Source organism: Python bivittatus, unplaced genomic scaffold (assembly GCF_059951505.1).
Source record: "Python bivittatus isolate LINGU-HERP-01145 unplaced genomic scaffold, Pbiv_v1 ctg000650_np1212, whole genome shotgun sequence".
Taxonomy (NCBI): Eukaryota; Metazoa; Chordata; class Lepidosauria; order Squamata; family Pythonidae; genus Python; species Python bivittatus.
Genome location: NW_028277093.1, coordinates 749,805 through 762,169, shown reverse-complemented (window position 1 = coordinate 762,169; position 12,365 = coordinate 749,805). Strand labels below are relative to the sequence as shown.

At 46.6% G+C, this 12,365-nt stretch overlaps 1 protein-coding gene across 1 annotated transcript; it reads right to left on the bottom strand.

Moving 5' to 3' along the window:
• Positions 1-1,821: 1,821 nt before the first annotated feature.
• Positions 1,822-12,288, bottom strand: LOC103058915 (zinc finger protein 500-like). Its single transcript, XM_088151424.1, has 5 exons — positions 8,436-12,288; positions 8,151-8,265; positions 7,914-7,996; positions 7,232-7,358; positions 1,822-6,382 (listed from the first exon to the last, which is right to left on the bottom strand). Exons 1-5 carry the CDS (start codon positions 8,901-8,903, stop codon positions 5,715-5,717), a joined length of 1,461 nt encoding a protein of 486 aa, XP_088007550.1. The 5' UTR covers positions 8,904-12,288; the 3' UTR covers positions 1,822-5,714.
• Between the last annotated feature and the right edge of the window lie 77 nt (positions 12,289-12,365).

Below are 12,365 nucleotides of genomic sequence, written 5' to 3'. Positions count from 1 at the left end.
ACCCATCTTAAAGTTGTCCAGGCTGAGAAATAGCTCTAGAGGACAACGAGAGATGCATTGTGCCATCTAGTGGCTGCCTGACGTTTTGCAGCCCAGACTGGGCATAATGCAAAGTACCCAACAACAGAAATGGGAAGGAAGAGGGAGAGGCACCTACATAATAAGTAAAGATACCTTGCAGCCCATGTGTCAGAACCTGCATCAGTCAAATGTTAATCACAAGAGGACTGACTTAATAGCTATAGTAGTCAATAGGAATTTGCTTGCTTTGATTCTGCCATTTGTAACAAGGGGGGAGACAGTAGCTAATAGGTGTGCTTGGGGTATAGCTTTGATATTGATAGTTGCTTACTTTGATATGGGCATTTGTAACAAGGCATGAAAGCAGACAAAACCGGTGGTGCCCTGAAGGCCAGGAAGAAACGGTGTTATCAGAAGGAGGAATTTGCAAGGCCACAATTCAGTGAGAAAGACATCAGGCGCCAAAATAGAAGGGGGGCAAGAAGGGAAAAGTAGAGGGAAATTTACGTGGGCTTTAGTTTTAGCAATGCTTTGCTTCAAGTTGCATGTACCAACCAATAAAGGAGCATTTATCTGAACCAGGCCTGGTTTCCTGAGAATTCTTCTGGATTGGGGTTTGGACTTTGTGGACTTGACACCATGAAGTAAAACAAAACTATTTTTTTTTATGTCGTAGTCTCCTTTGAGCTGACTCTTGCTGACTTAATGGATCCAGCCACAGAGTTTTCTTGGCTCAATACGAAACTGGTTTGCCTCCTCTCAGGATGGTTTTTAATGTCTGAGACTAATGCCAGGACTTCCTTGTGGTCTCCCATCCAGGCAATACCTAGGAGTAGCCTTCATTATTCTTTTGAGATCAGTCATGGTTGGCTAGATGGAGATGGTTTTTCCCCCCTTTTTTGTGCCTTCAAATCAGTGTTGACTCCTGGTGACTGCCTGAACAAGTCCCTGCAGTTTTCTTGGCGAGATTTCGGAAGTGGTTTGCCATGGCCTGCTTCCCAGGGCTGAGAGGGAGTGACTGGCCCAAGGTCACCCAGCTGGCTTTGTGCCTAAGGCAGGACTGGAACTCAGTCTCCCACTATCTAGCCTGGCAGCTTAATCACTACACCAAATTGGCTCTCCGGTTGGAGATGTGGGGGGTTAAAAAAGCAAGAAATGAGTGCTGGTGATAGCTTAGGGACAAACCAGCCAGCCTATGCAAGAGAGGAGATGGTAATCCGAAATGGCAATATTTAGGAATATTTCAGCCTTTCTGGTTCCAGAAGCTGAATCAATAGAACTACAATATTCTAGTTCAATCCAGCAAGAAATTAGCAGACTCATTATTCTGGGTTCCTTCTGTTCAATGCAGATTTGCATTGGGATTGTGGCTTGAAACTAGTTGTTGACCTTTGACCCCCTAAAATGATAAATTTGCATGAACCCAGATTAATAAAGCTAATGTTTTCGCTGGGACTAAAGTTGGGTAAGAAAGAATGACAGTATACCATTCCTTTTTAATACTATACCCTAGGAATATTTTAATTGGTCTCAAACTTTTGACAACCTGATGAAAAGAGGCTTATGAGTAAGCTCCACCCATTATGTAAATGAATGTGAGGTCATGACTCTTGTTCAAAAGGGGTGGAGTTTGTGTCTTGACTGCACAACTTTCATTTCATTTGCCTCTAGACACCTCTGCTGATCAGGGTCCCTGCTCAGTTTGGATTAAAATCCCACCAAAGTCCTGAATTATTTTCATTTTCCCCAATGAATTTGAGGAACTGGAATTTGGAAAAAAAGAGACAGATCTATATCGTATCAAAGACCAACTTGAATTTTTATTAAAACAAAATGGTACCCCACTATGATGCTTTTGGTTGGCTGGCCTTTGATTTTGGAGTCTCCACCCTTTTATAACCCACCCCAATCTGGAGAGACTCTGGAGATACAGCAGATTTTGCTATGGAAAAAGTGTACTAAATCTTCCTCTTCCAGGTGGTCCAACCCCTTTCCACATTAGTACATTAACTCGTACATACAGATATTGTACATACAGATATCATACAGATACATACAGATATCAATGCACAGATGGATAACATACTTCTTTTTCACCATTTATCACTTTGACACTTTGAAAGCCCAGCAGAGCAATTCTGGATCTTCATCAGCACTCCTTCCAGCCTTGGGGGTTCCTGGACACTTTCAAAGCCATTGTCTTGTATCAGAAAAAAAATTACAGAACGAGTGATAAAAGGTATTACTGGAAGTTTTGCCTGACAGTGAACCCAACACTTCAATTATGTCTTTACAGCTTAAAGTGGTTCATCAAGTCCTAGAACATCTTTAGATCGCTGCAAGACCAGTAGGTGGAAGAATGTCGACGAGAGAAAGTATTTTACAACCGTTACCTTTCATACTGATTTAATTACTTGGATATGTTATAATCTCTTCTGCATTCTCCTCTTTTGCCCTTTCCCAATTGTACCATGGTACAAACATGACCGCCTCTTTCCTGCAGTATCTCCATGACGTTGCCTCTTCGTCTTGTCCCCGGCCCAGGAGTGAAACAGGCTTAAGACAAACCGAGCTGTGCTGCATTTTCCCCTCTTTGGACATCATCTGGGGACAGACAGGTCCGAGGCACACTACATCTACCAGATTTTGTCACTCTTTACTATGGGGGAAAGCAGGGGATGGCAGTGACAGAGAACAGAAGCAGCAAATCTGAGTTTTCTGCAGGAAAGGCTCATAAACTGGTTATTTCTCCTGTTGATGACAGTAAAAGAGCAAACTGTTTGAGAACAGCTCCTCCCAGCTTGGTGATATCTGAACTAGAGCACAATTACTAAGAGACTGGCCTCGAAGGAAGGTTTGCTGATTCACTTCGATACTCTTCCACTCAAGTCCTGATCTGCTCATTACAAAATGCTAGTTTTGTTTCCCCTCTCTCTGAAAAAAGCCTTGTGCCAGAACTCTGTTGTTGGTTACCAGATCTGGGACACAAACGTCCATGCACTTGATTGCAGCCAAGTTGTTTTTCTCTATCTTTTGTTGACATTTAGTGGTCATCTGCAATTTTGCAAACCAAGTCTGGCAGCCCTAACCTACTAATAGGATTGTGAGCTGGTCAGCTTGTTGCCTTTGCCTTATGTTCTTTATCCTCAGGCTCTTCTTTCTCAAGCTGCGTTCTCTTAATAATCTCTGTCCGAGGTTCGAATCAAGAGGAACCTTTCCATGATTTTGTTCTCTTCCTGGCAGCAAACAGGAAGACTCCTATATACTGACAAAAAGGCCATTTGAAATCAGGGAGACGAGGGGAATGTTCCTTCAGAGATATGCTGATCTTTGATCGTAATAAAAATTGTGACTTGGTTCCATAGCACTCTTAGAGGAAGATTATTCTCAGGCACAATTCCATACTTGCATAATACCACAACTTCATTTACCCCCAGCCTCCTTTGACAAACTCCAGCCAGTTTTTCAAAAAATGCCCAGTTGTAATTCACCACTGGCCCTTAAGGAACAAAACCCCTTTGTTTTGCACAAAAGAGGAAGAAAAAATGGGAGCTATAGAAACATGAAACTAATAGAACACTTGACAATTTTATCTTCTGCTTGCTTTAGTCATAGCTTATAGCAAAGTCAAGAAATTGTCATGTGCGATCAATTCCTTTTAAAGAAACCTCTACTGGTCTCTTGTATTATTTTCTACTTATTTCTATGGTTACTTTTATCTTAAAATTTGATAAACAATCCCTCTTAATCTTCAGTTGAATTAATGATGAAAATATTAAACAAGGCCCAAGTTTCACATTGTAGTACCCTATTACCTTCCTCCAGTTTAATGAAGAACTGTTGAGCATGTTCTGAGTAAAAGTTTTGAGCCATTATGCATCCACATAATTGTCATGTCATTCCAACCACACTTAATTAACTTGATACTTAGAATGTCATTGGCTACCCTGTCAAGTGCTTTGCTGAAACCAAGTTATATTAGATCTAAAGCATTCCCACAGTCTATTACAGAAGTTACCCAATCCAAAAATGAGGGAAGGTTGGTCAGGCAAGACTTGTTTCTGACAAATCTATGCTAGTAAACTTCTAGTAAACACCACTTCTTTTTCAAAGTGCCACAGATCGATCCTTTACAATCTGCTCTAGAATCTTCAAAGCATCAATGCCAAGGACTGATCTATAGGTTTGATCATTCAGATGTGCTATTAATTTTGTCTTTTCCCACCACGCCAGTCTTTTCCACTCTCACCAGTACTGATTTTTCCTCCAGATGTTTAGATCATTACAGAGTATTTTCAAATATCGGTCAGTTGTCACTGTGTGGGGGTGATTTCAATTCTGCCAAGTTGCAGTTTTTCCTGCTTTAATTGCATGGTTGTTGATTTTTCTGACAACTCCACAATGGCTTCCAGTAATCACTTCATTGTCTTCTAGATGCTTAGTGCTCCATTTTTGTTCCAAACTTTCCCAGACATCTGTGTAAGATGGACTTGTTCTTAGCTCCTAGAATCCTCTTCCCTTCTTCGGAAAGCAGAAAAAATATTTTTGTTGTCTTTTATCTGTTGCCTTCTGTCTTCTTCTTTGAACGATTAATATATGCGTTGCTTCCTTTCTTTTCTTGTTAAAAGATCTGAAAAAGCTTTTTGAATTTTTTAAGCATCTTTCACTAACCTCTGAGCTTTAGAATTAGTCCTTTCTATCTCTTGAATGCATTCTTTTTCTTTTTCAGATCACCACCAAACTTCTCCTACGGCCCCACTCTGTGGTTTTGATTTTTGTAAATCCTTGGTAGTAAACCCCTCAAATCTTCACTTTTTTCCCCAGGACTGTTGATGGCCATGGAAACCTAGTAGCATCTCTCCCCTGTGCCCTCCAACAGTACCTCTGCACCTTCCAGGGGTTTATTCTCTTGAAGTCATCATTGTAACGTTCTTCCAACAAGATACAAGACTTTACATGGTTTATAAATTATTTCACTTGCTGTCATTCGTGCCACCTGTCTCTATGGTTTGGAGGTCTGAAGAGTCATGGCAGTTAACCATGAGCTGATCTGTTTAGAAAGCATTCAGAACTATGGCACAAGTCAGAACAGGGTATAGTTCCAGATTATTCTGGAAGCACTAAACATGAATTGCAGCCTCAGCTAAAGTCTCAACCAGACAACACACCAAGCATTCAAAAACTGCTCCCTCGGGTTAGTTTTTTATGCCTTCAGTGATGCTTTCCACTTTCTGTGCTGTTATACCTGAGTGCAGGGTCTGGACCACACGGATCCCCAAAATGTCCCCCCTCCCCGATTTCCTCCAAAAGCTGTCACCAAATTTTGATTTGGAGTATGTCAAAAGAGGGAAATAAGATAAGTATGTGATTTGCAAGTAATCATACTAGCAATGTTTAATTAATTTGATTTTAATTGAATTCAAAGGTAAAAGAAATAAAATAAAATTTAGATTATTTATCCTGGTCCCACCCATTTTTTGTAATACAGCTTTACCACACCACAAGTATCGCTCTCTGCTAAAAAAAAAAAATGGCTGTGGTTATCTACGAGATCCCCTTCTGTAGGTTCATGGATGTGAAGTAAAAAGACTGTTTTGACTGATAGGTTTTCCAAACTCCATGCATTCAAAACATTTCTCTCCTTTGCAGATCCTCTTATGTGAAGTAAAGGAACTACAGACCACGAAGTTTTTTCACCACTTGATGCATATATATGGCGTCTCTCCTTTATGCCTCTTTTTATGAAGAGTAAAGGAACTGCTCTGGCTGAAGCACTTTCCACACTCCAGGCATTTGTAAGGTTTCTCCCCTGTGTGGATCCTCTTATGAGAAGTAAGAGCCCCATTTTCACTGAAGCTCTTTCCACACTCCAGGCATTTGTACGGTTTTTCTCCTGTGTGGATCCTTTTATGAGAAGTAAGGTGAGTGCTTGTATTGAAACTCTTTCCACACTCTATACATTTATACGGTTTCTCCCCTGTATGGATCCTTCTATGTGCAGCAAAGCTACTGCTCTGACTGAAGCTCTTTCCACATTCTATACATTCGTAGGGTTTTTCCCCCGTGTGGATCCTTTTATGCGCAATAAGGTGACTGCTCTCACTGAATCGCTTGCCGCACTCCATACACTCATACGGTTTCTCTCCTGTATGGATCCTTTTATGCGCCGAAAAACTACTGCTCCGACTGAAGCTCTTTCCGCACTCTAAGCATGTATATGGCTTCTCCCCTGTGTGGATTCTTTTGTGGGAAGTGAGATTACTGCTCTTGCTGAAGATCTTCCCACATTCCATGCATTTATACGGTTTGCCTCCTGTGTTCATTCGTTTGCGTGGAGTAAGGGGAAAGGTTCTTTGAGTTCCTTTGGAAGAAAGAACAAGCATACAAATTAAATAAATAAGGCTGTGAGAAAAGACTGTTGATGATGAGAAAACAACAGAACCTAAAGGCAAAGGAAGAACGTGTAAAACTTGATATTTTACTATTCCCAACCCCTGTTCTTTAATAGGCATCACAGACAAGAGAAGACCTTCTGTACCGTATTAAAAAGATTCCTTATCTTAATGCTTTTTAATAGGTTTTACAAAAGACAATAGACAATCTGTTTTTTTTATTTACACAAATGCCAGATTGGCTTCCCATTTAGGAGGTGAATGTCCCAACAAAATTTTGTACTAACAATACTAGCAATTCATGAAGAGCAAAGTTATAAAGAAAATTTGGAAAGAGAAATGTGGAAGGAAAAAAGTCTTCAAAGGTTTGTATTTTGAAAGGAAATTGTCAGGCCCAGCCCAAGAACAACGGCAAAACAGTCCAGTCAAGTCCAGTTCCTTTATTTGCTTACACCATATAGACCAAATCTTGCCAGACTAAATGTGTACTACAGCAACTAGTGGATCTATCCTGTGGGATTCTAGGGAGTGGCTACCCTGAACCTCTTTCGCTTCTCACGCTCCCCCTGCAGACTACGCTGCCTCTTGCCTCCTCCCCCCTCCTGGAGTGCACCCCCTCCTTCCTGTTAGCCTCGATCTCCCACATCACCCTCCTCCCCATAGATACATTCCCTGACAGAAACAGACATCATGCTAAACCTATCATTTTTCTTTCTCCTTATACCAGACATGGGACTCACCATGATTTGGGCTCGTGATTTCTGACTATAGTTTGGGTCACCCAAATACTTAAATTCACAGCACAGAGGGGCCCTTACCCAGTGAGGCCACAGTCCTGGAGTTTTCCAGCATGACTTCCCCATGGAGGGCCTTTTGGTGGGGATCCAGCTGAGCCCACTCCTCCTCGGAGAAATACACGGCCACCTCTTCGAAGGACACGAGGCCCTGAAAGAGGAAACCAACACTCCTGATTAACAGAGAAGCCCAAGAAGGATCCACAAATTCCCTCCCTATTAGTTCACAAATCCTAAAAACAGAGCTTTGCAATGAATTAAACAGACATTTTTTGCAAGAAAATTGACAGAGACTGACAGACATTTACAGCCTATTTTATCAACTTGATTGTTTCAGCAGGAATTTCAGGGCTGTTCGGTGAAAGCAACCCAAGTTTCCTTCTAGATTCATTGGAAGATGGGCCTCGGACCCCCACCCATCAGTGGCTCCAGTTCTTCCCAGTGTTTGCAGGCAGAGGTACCGGGAGGGTGGGGGGTGGGGAGGTCCTGTCTGACATTTCAGCCCATGGCCTGTGGGACCAGCCCCCAATGTTGCCCAAACGCAACACCTTCGTGAGAGTTTGGGAGAGCCCATCCAGGGATCTGTGTGGCTGCCATCAACAAGCAGATGAAACACAACCCACTTTCTGCTTCTCACTGGATTCCCAGGAAGCTGTTCATGGTTGAAGCCACTGTCTGGCTGGACGCTAAGGAAGTCAGCTGCTACCTGAGGTGGAGATCTAGCTGCTCTTTCAGCTCCAGCAGAAGGAGGAGACGCTCCCACAAAGACCATGGACATTGTTCGGTTCCCTGTGAGGGAGACAAAAACAGTGGAAGCAGAATCGTGAAACAGCACCATTAGTACAACATGGGGTGAGACCACACCCAAGAGGATCCACCAAAGAAGAGCAAGCTACAAGCTCTCTGGGGAACTTCACCTGGCTTGGAAGGAACCCCCCCTTACCTCGAGAGGTGTCCCGACTTTGCTCTTTCCGGGAGATACCCCTGGGAAGCAGCTCCTGAGGGGGATCTGACAGGTCTCTCCTTCTCATGGGATGTTCAGTGACCATCTCCAGAATCTTTAACACCGGGCAGGAAAAAAGGAGAGGAATGAAGGGAACAGCACAGGGAGAAACAGCTTTTTCGTTTCTGCCCACAACTTCACAGCCTTTAAGCTCAGAAAATATTTAAGAATTCAAACATTACCTTTCCTAATGTCCCTTTAGAGGTCTTAAGATGATGTTCTCACCTGCAGCTCTTCCTGCCTCTTCTCCTCCGCCTGGCTCAGGAGGAAGCCCTCGGCCAGGGCCACCGCCTGGGAACTGGTCTCTGCTCCACACTCCCGCACCCAGTGTTCCATTTCTGTGGGCAGGAGGACCAGGAACTGCTCCAGGAGCACCAGATCCAACATCTGGGCCTTGGTGTGTCTTTCTGGCTGCAACCACCGACGGCAAAGGCGATGGAGGCGGCTGCAAAGCTCTCGTGGCCCCTTGGCCTCTTGGTAGTGGACATTCCTGAAGCTCCAGCGCTGGACCTCTGAACTGATGGTTTCGTCCTTCAGGATCTTCTGCCCGATTCGTGCCCAGGTTCCCCGACGGCTCCTTTTTCCAGCTTTCTCAGCTGCTCGGTGTTTTGACTCCATTTTCCCTTTGTTCTTCAGTACAAGCCCAAATGGGGCCAAGGGATCTCCTGGATCCACAAAGGTCTTTTCAATCATAAGACCTGAACTTCAGGAGGAGGCCTTGGGTGAGTCTCACCAAGCCATTGAGCCTTATTTCTGAGCCCTTTTGGACACCAGACAAGATGTTTCCAGCTTAGCTATCAGAGGAGGAAAAGAAAAACACAGGCTAAGACATTTATGCTCCTTTGATTGTTGACAAACTATACATTCCTACCAATCCATCACGCTGTCCTGTATTTGCCAGATTTCTCTTATTGTCACCTCTTGTACCGTTTCAATCTGAATAATACCAAAGTCCTCCCCAGACATGCTTAGCAAGCCAATCCCCCTCACACTTCCTAACTTTCCCTCTGTAGAGAGGAATAACAGGAGCATCTTCCAGGCATCAGGCAAGGCCGCCACCTTCAACCACACATTAAATTAAATTACACAGCTGCTCACAAACTGCATCTGTATCTTAACATTTCTCCAGTTATACCCTCTAACCCAGTGTTGTCCAAATGTGGCCACTTTAAGATGAGTGGACTTCAACTCCCAGAATTCCCGAAGTCTACTCATCTTAAAGTGGCCAAGTTTGGACAAGACTGCTCTAACCCTAACGGCTCTCGACCATTTTGAAACATCCACCATCTCTGCCTTCTTCTTCTCCTTGAACTTCTTTTTTCTTGGACACAAACATTTATAGCAAGCTGCAGCACTTTTTTTCTCCTGGAGGTGCACGGTTCTTTTCCTTGGTTTTATTTTCTATTTTTTAAACTGAAAGCCGCCCCGTCATCTGCACTCCAGGGGCTGCTAAATTTGATAAAGTAACATTTAAAAAATAAATAAATGTCCACCCTTCAATACATCACTTAGGTCCCATACCAATCTCTGAAGTACTCATGTCCTAATACTTTTTCCATGCAACGCTTCTGCTTACACTCTTTCTCCCCCTATCCATTTTTCCCAAATCCTGTTCTTGATGCTCCCATCAAAATAATGCTCAGTTCCATCTATCTCCAGTTCTTCCATTTTCACCATTCCGTGGAGCAAAACGTACAACCGTCGCCAGCCGCTGATACAAGTGCGTACTTCTCTGCCGTATATTTTAGCCTTTACGTTCACAATCAGAACTGCACCTTCGCTTCCCTGCATCAACTCCATTCCGTGAGATCTGACCACCTTTATACGGATCCGTTCCGTTTTCTCTCTTTCCCTTAGTTTCACCGACACACAACGTAATTGTTTTCTTTCTCTCGTATCATTAATTTTATTTATTTATGTATTTATTTTTCAAATTTGTATATGCCACCCATCTCACTATGCAAGTGACTCTAGGCGGCTTAATTCTGGCCTGTTCCTGTTTATTCCTCTTCCGTTCCAAGCTGCAACATCTCGGCCACTCATCTGGCTTTGCAGAGTTAAGGCCATCTCAGACGGCCTCGCAATATGGTAGAGAGGTTGCAGGCTGGGGTTCCAGCCCTACTTGCACGCGTGCCTCAGGCAGCACTGTCTGCCAATGGTAAGGACCATCCCAGTCAGTTCAGGCACACGTGGGCCATGAAGCCAAGCAAAGCCAAGCTTTACTTTACCCCACGAATGCTCCCACGACCCTCTGGGTCTCCAAACTGCAGACTATCTTGCAAGCTGACATACTGGTCCCACATCCACCAACTCAAAGTTGTACACTATGTACTGACACACCCTTGGGATATAGCACAAATCAGTGCAAAGTAACAGCATGGTTTCAGGGGCACTCCCTCCCTCCCACTGTCTCTTGTCCCCCCGCCCTCATTTTGGGAAGGGTCTTCTGTGGAAGTGTAACTCAGCTGCGCTGGCAGCAGAATTCTTGGGGGTCTTTCCAGCCCCATCAGCAAGAACATTTGAGGCACAGAATTGGACCTTTCCAACCCCCCCCAACGCTTGAAATGGGAGCGTTTGCAGAGGGTGGAGGAGCACCAGGCAGGAAATCCCCTTTCCCAGATTCTCTTTTGCTAGAAATGCTGGGAAGCAGACCTGGCTTATGCCCAATGTGAGCAGGTTGTTCCTTTAGGCTTCCTCCCCGCCCCCCGGATTCCTCCCCCACCAACTCTTTCTGGTTTTCCACTACAGTTTGAAAAGACAAGCCTTTCTCATCTTCTCCCTACCACCCAGTGCGGACCCTTCCCAGATGTCCCAGGGAAGGGAAGGGAAGGGAAGGGAAGGGAAGGGAAGGGAAGGGAAGGGAAGGGAAGGAGGGAAGCACCACCAGGTGATCCACCAGGTGATCCTAGGAACAAAGGCAGCGGAGCAGCCCAGCTTTATCTCCCTCCCACCCCCCAGGGTGGGACCTGTTGCATGCACAGGCCAGGAGCAGGAATGGGGGGGGGTCTCCCCCTCCCCCCAAGCCTCGGGATTCAGAATCCAGCAAACCCTTTCGGGGAGTCCTGGGTCCCCCCCTCTCGCCACCGGCTCCTGGGCTGCTTGGAGGTGAGCCGCGCTCTCCCCCTCCCGCTGCAGGAAACGCCCGGGGAGGCTCTACCTATGGATGGGAGAGAGGTAGGGCCCCCTCCAGGGAAGGCTCTGACCCCCTCCTGCCCGCCCGCCCCCCAGATTGCCAGGGCGCAACTCACAGCCGGTCCTCCCGAGCCAGGCAGTCGGGGCGGAGCATGCGCAGTGGCGCTCGGTGGCGAGGAGAGCGCCCCCTGGCGGGGCCTGCGGGCCGCGCCAAGGCCTCTGAAACGGGACGGCGTGGGCCCCTCAGAGGCCATCCAGCCCGACCCCCGCTCAGGGCGTGGACTGCTGGGCCTCGGCCAGACGGCCCTCCTGCCTGCCTGCCTGCCTGCCTGCCTGCCTGCAGGCCTCTCCTGCGAGGGAGCTCCCCTTCCCTCGGCTGAACCCTCGTCTGGTCAGGACATTCCTCCTCCGAAGTTGCTTCTTGGACTTTTAATCTACTCCTGCAGGGAGATTAAATATTTCCCCTCGAGGTTTCCTGGGCCATTTCCTCAGCCCCGTTCACGGGCCAGGCGCCCTCTGAGTGCAGAGAGATCCGCCGTTTGCGCATCAGTGGAAGCCACTCGGAGATCCTCCAGAGCCTCATTGTGCAAACGCGCAACCTGCAAAACCCGCGGGCAGCGCCGGGCCTCGGGGGGGGCCTGGAGGGGACCTCGGAGCCCGCCCAGGCCCACCCCGCTCCGGGCAGGACGCGCGGGGCAGATCGGCCTCCGCCAGGCGGCAGCGGGCGGGCGCTGCCCGGACCGCCGCCTCTTTCCCCTTCGGGGCGCGCCTTTTGCCCGAGGGTCCCCCAGATGCTGCCACCGGTCCTAATGGCCACGTTCAATCCGCGAGATGTGCTTCTGGCTGCACGTGAGGATACGTCAAGGCGGGCAGAGACGTTTCTCCCACCCCTCGACCCCGGAGACCGAGGGGTTACAGCGAGCGAGCGAGCGCCGAGTCCTAGAGCGGCCAGGCGTCGGGCGCCGCCCCGCCTCCCTCCCGGCCGCGGCCCCGAGGGCGCGCGCATGCCCAGTGCCCCTCCGC

What these genes read in the sequence shown, in the direction of transcription:
- LOC103058915 (XM_088151424.1), bottom strand. Translation starts at nt 8,903, where the DNA reads ATGATTGAAAAGACCTTTGTGGATCCAGGAGATCCCTTGGCCCCATTT. An exon ending in AGAGGCAGGAAGAGCTGCAG is followed by an intron (nt 8,266 to 8,435) that starts GTGAGAACATCA and finishes CCGGTGTTAAAG; the next exon opens with ATTCTGGAGATGGTCACTGA. An exon ending in AAGTCGGGACACCTCTCGAG is followed by an intron (nt 7,997 to 8,150) that starts GTAAGGGGGGGT and finishes TCTCCCTCACAG; the next exon opens with GGAACCGAACAATGTCCATG.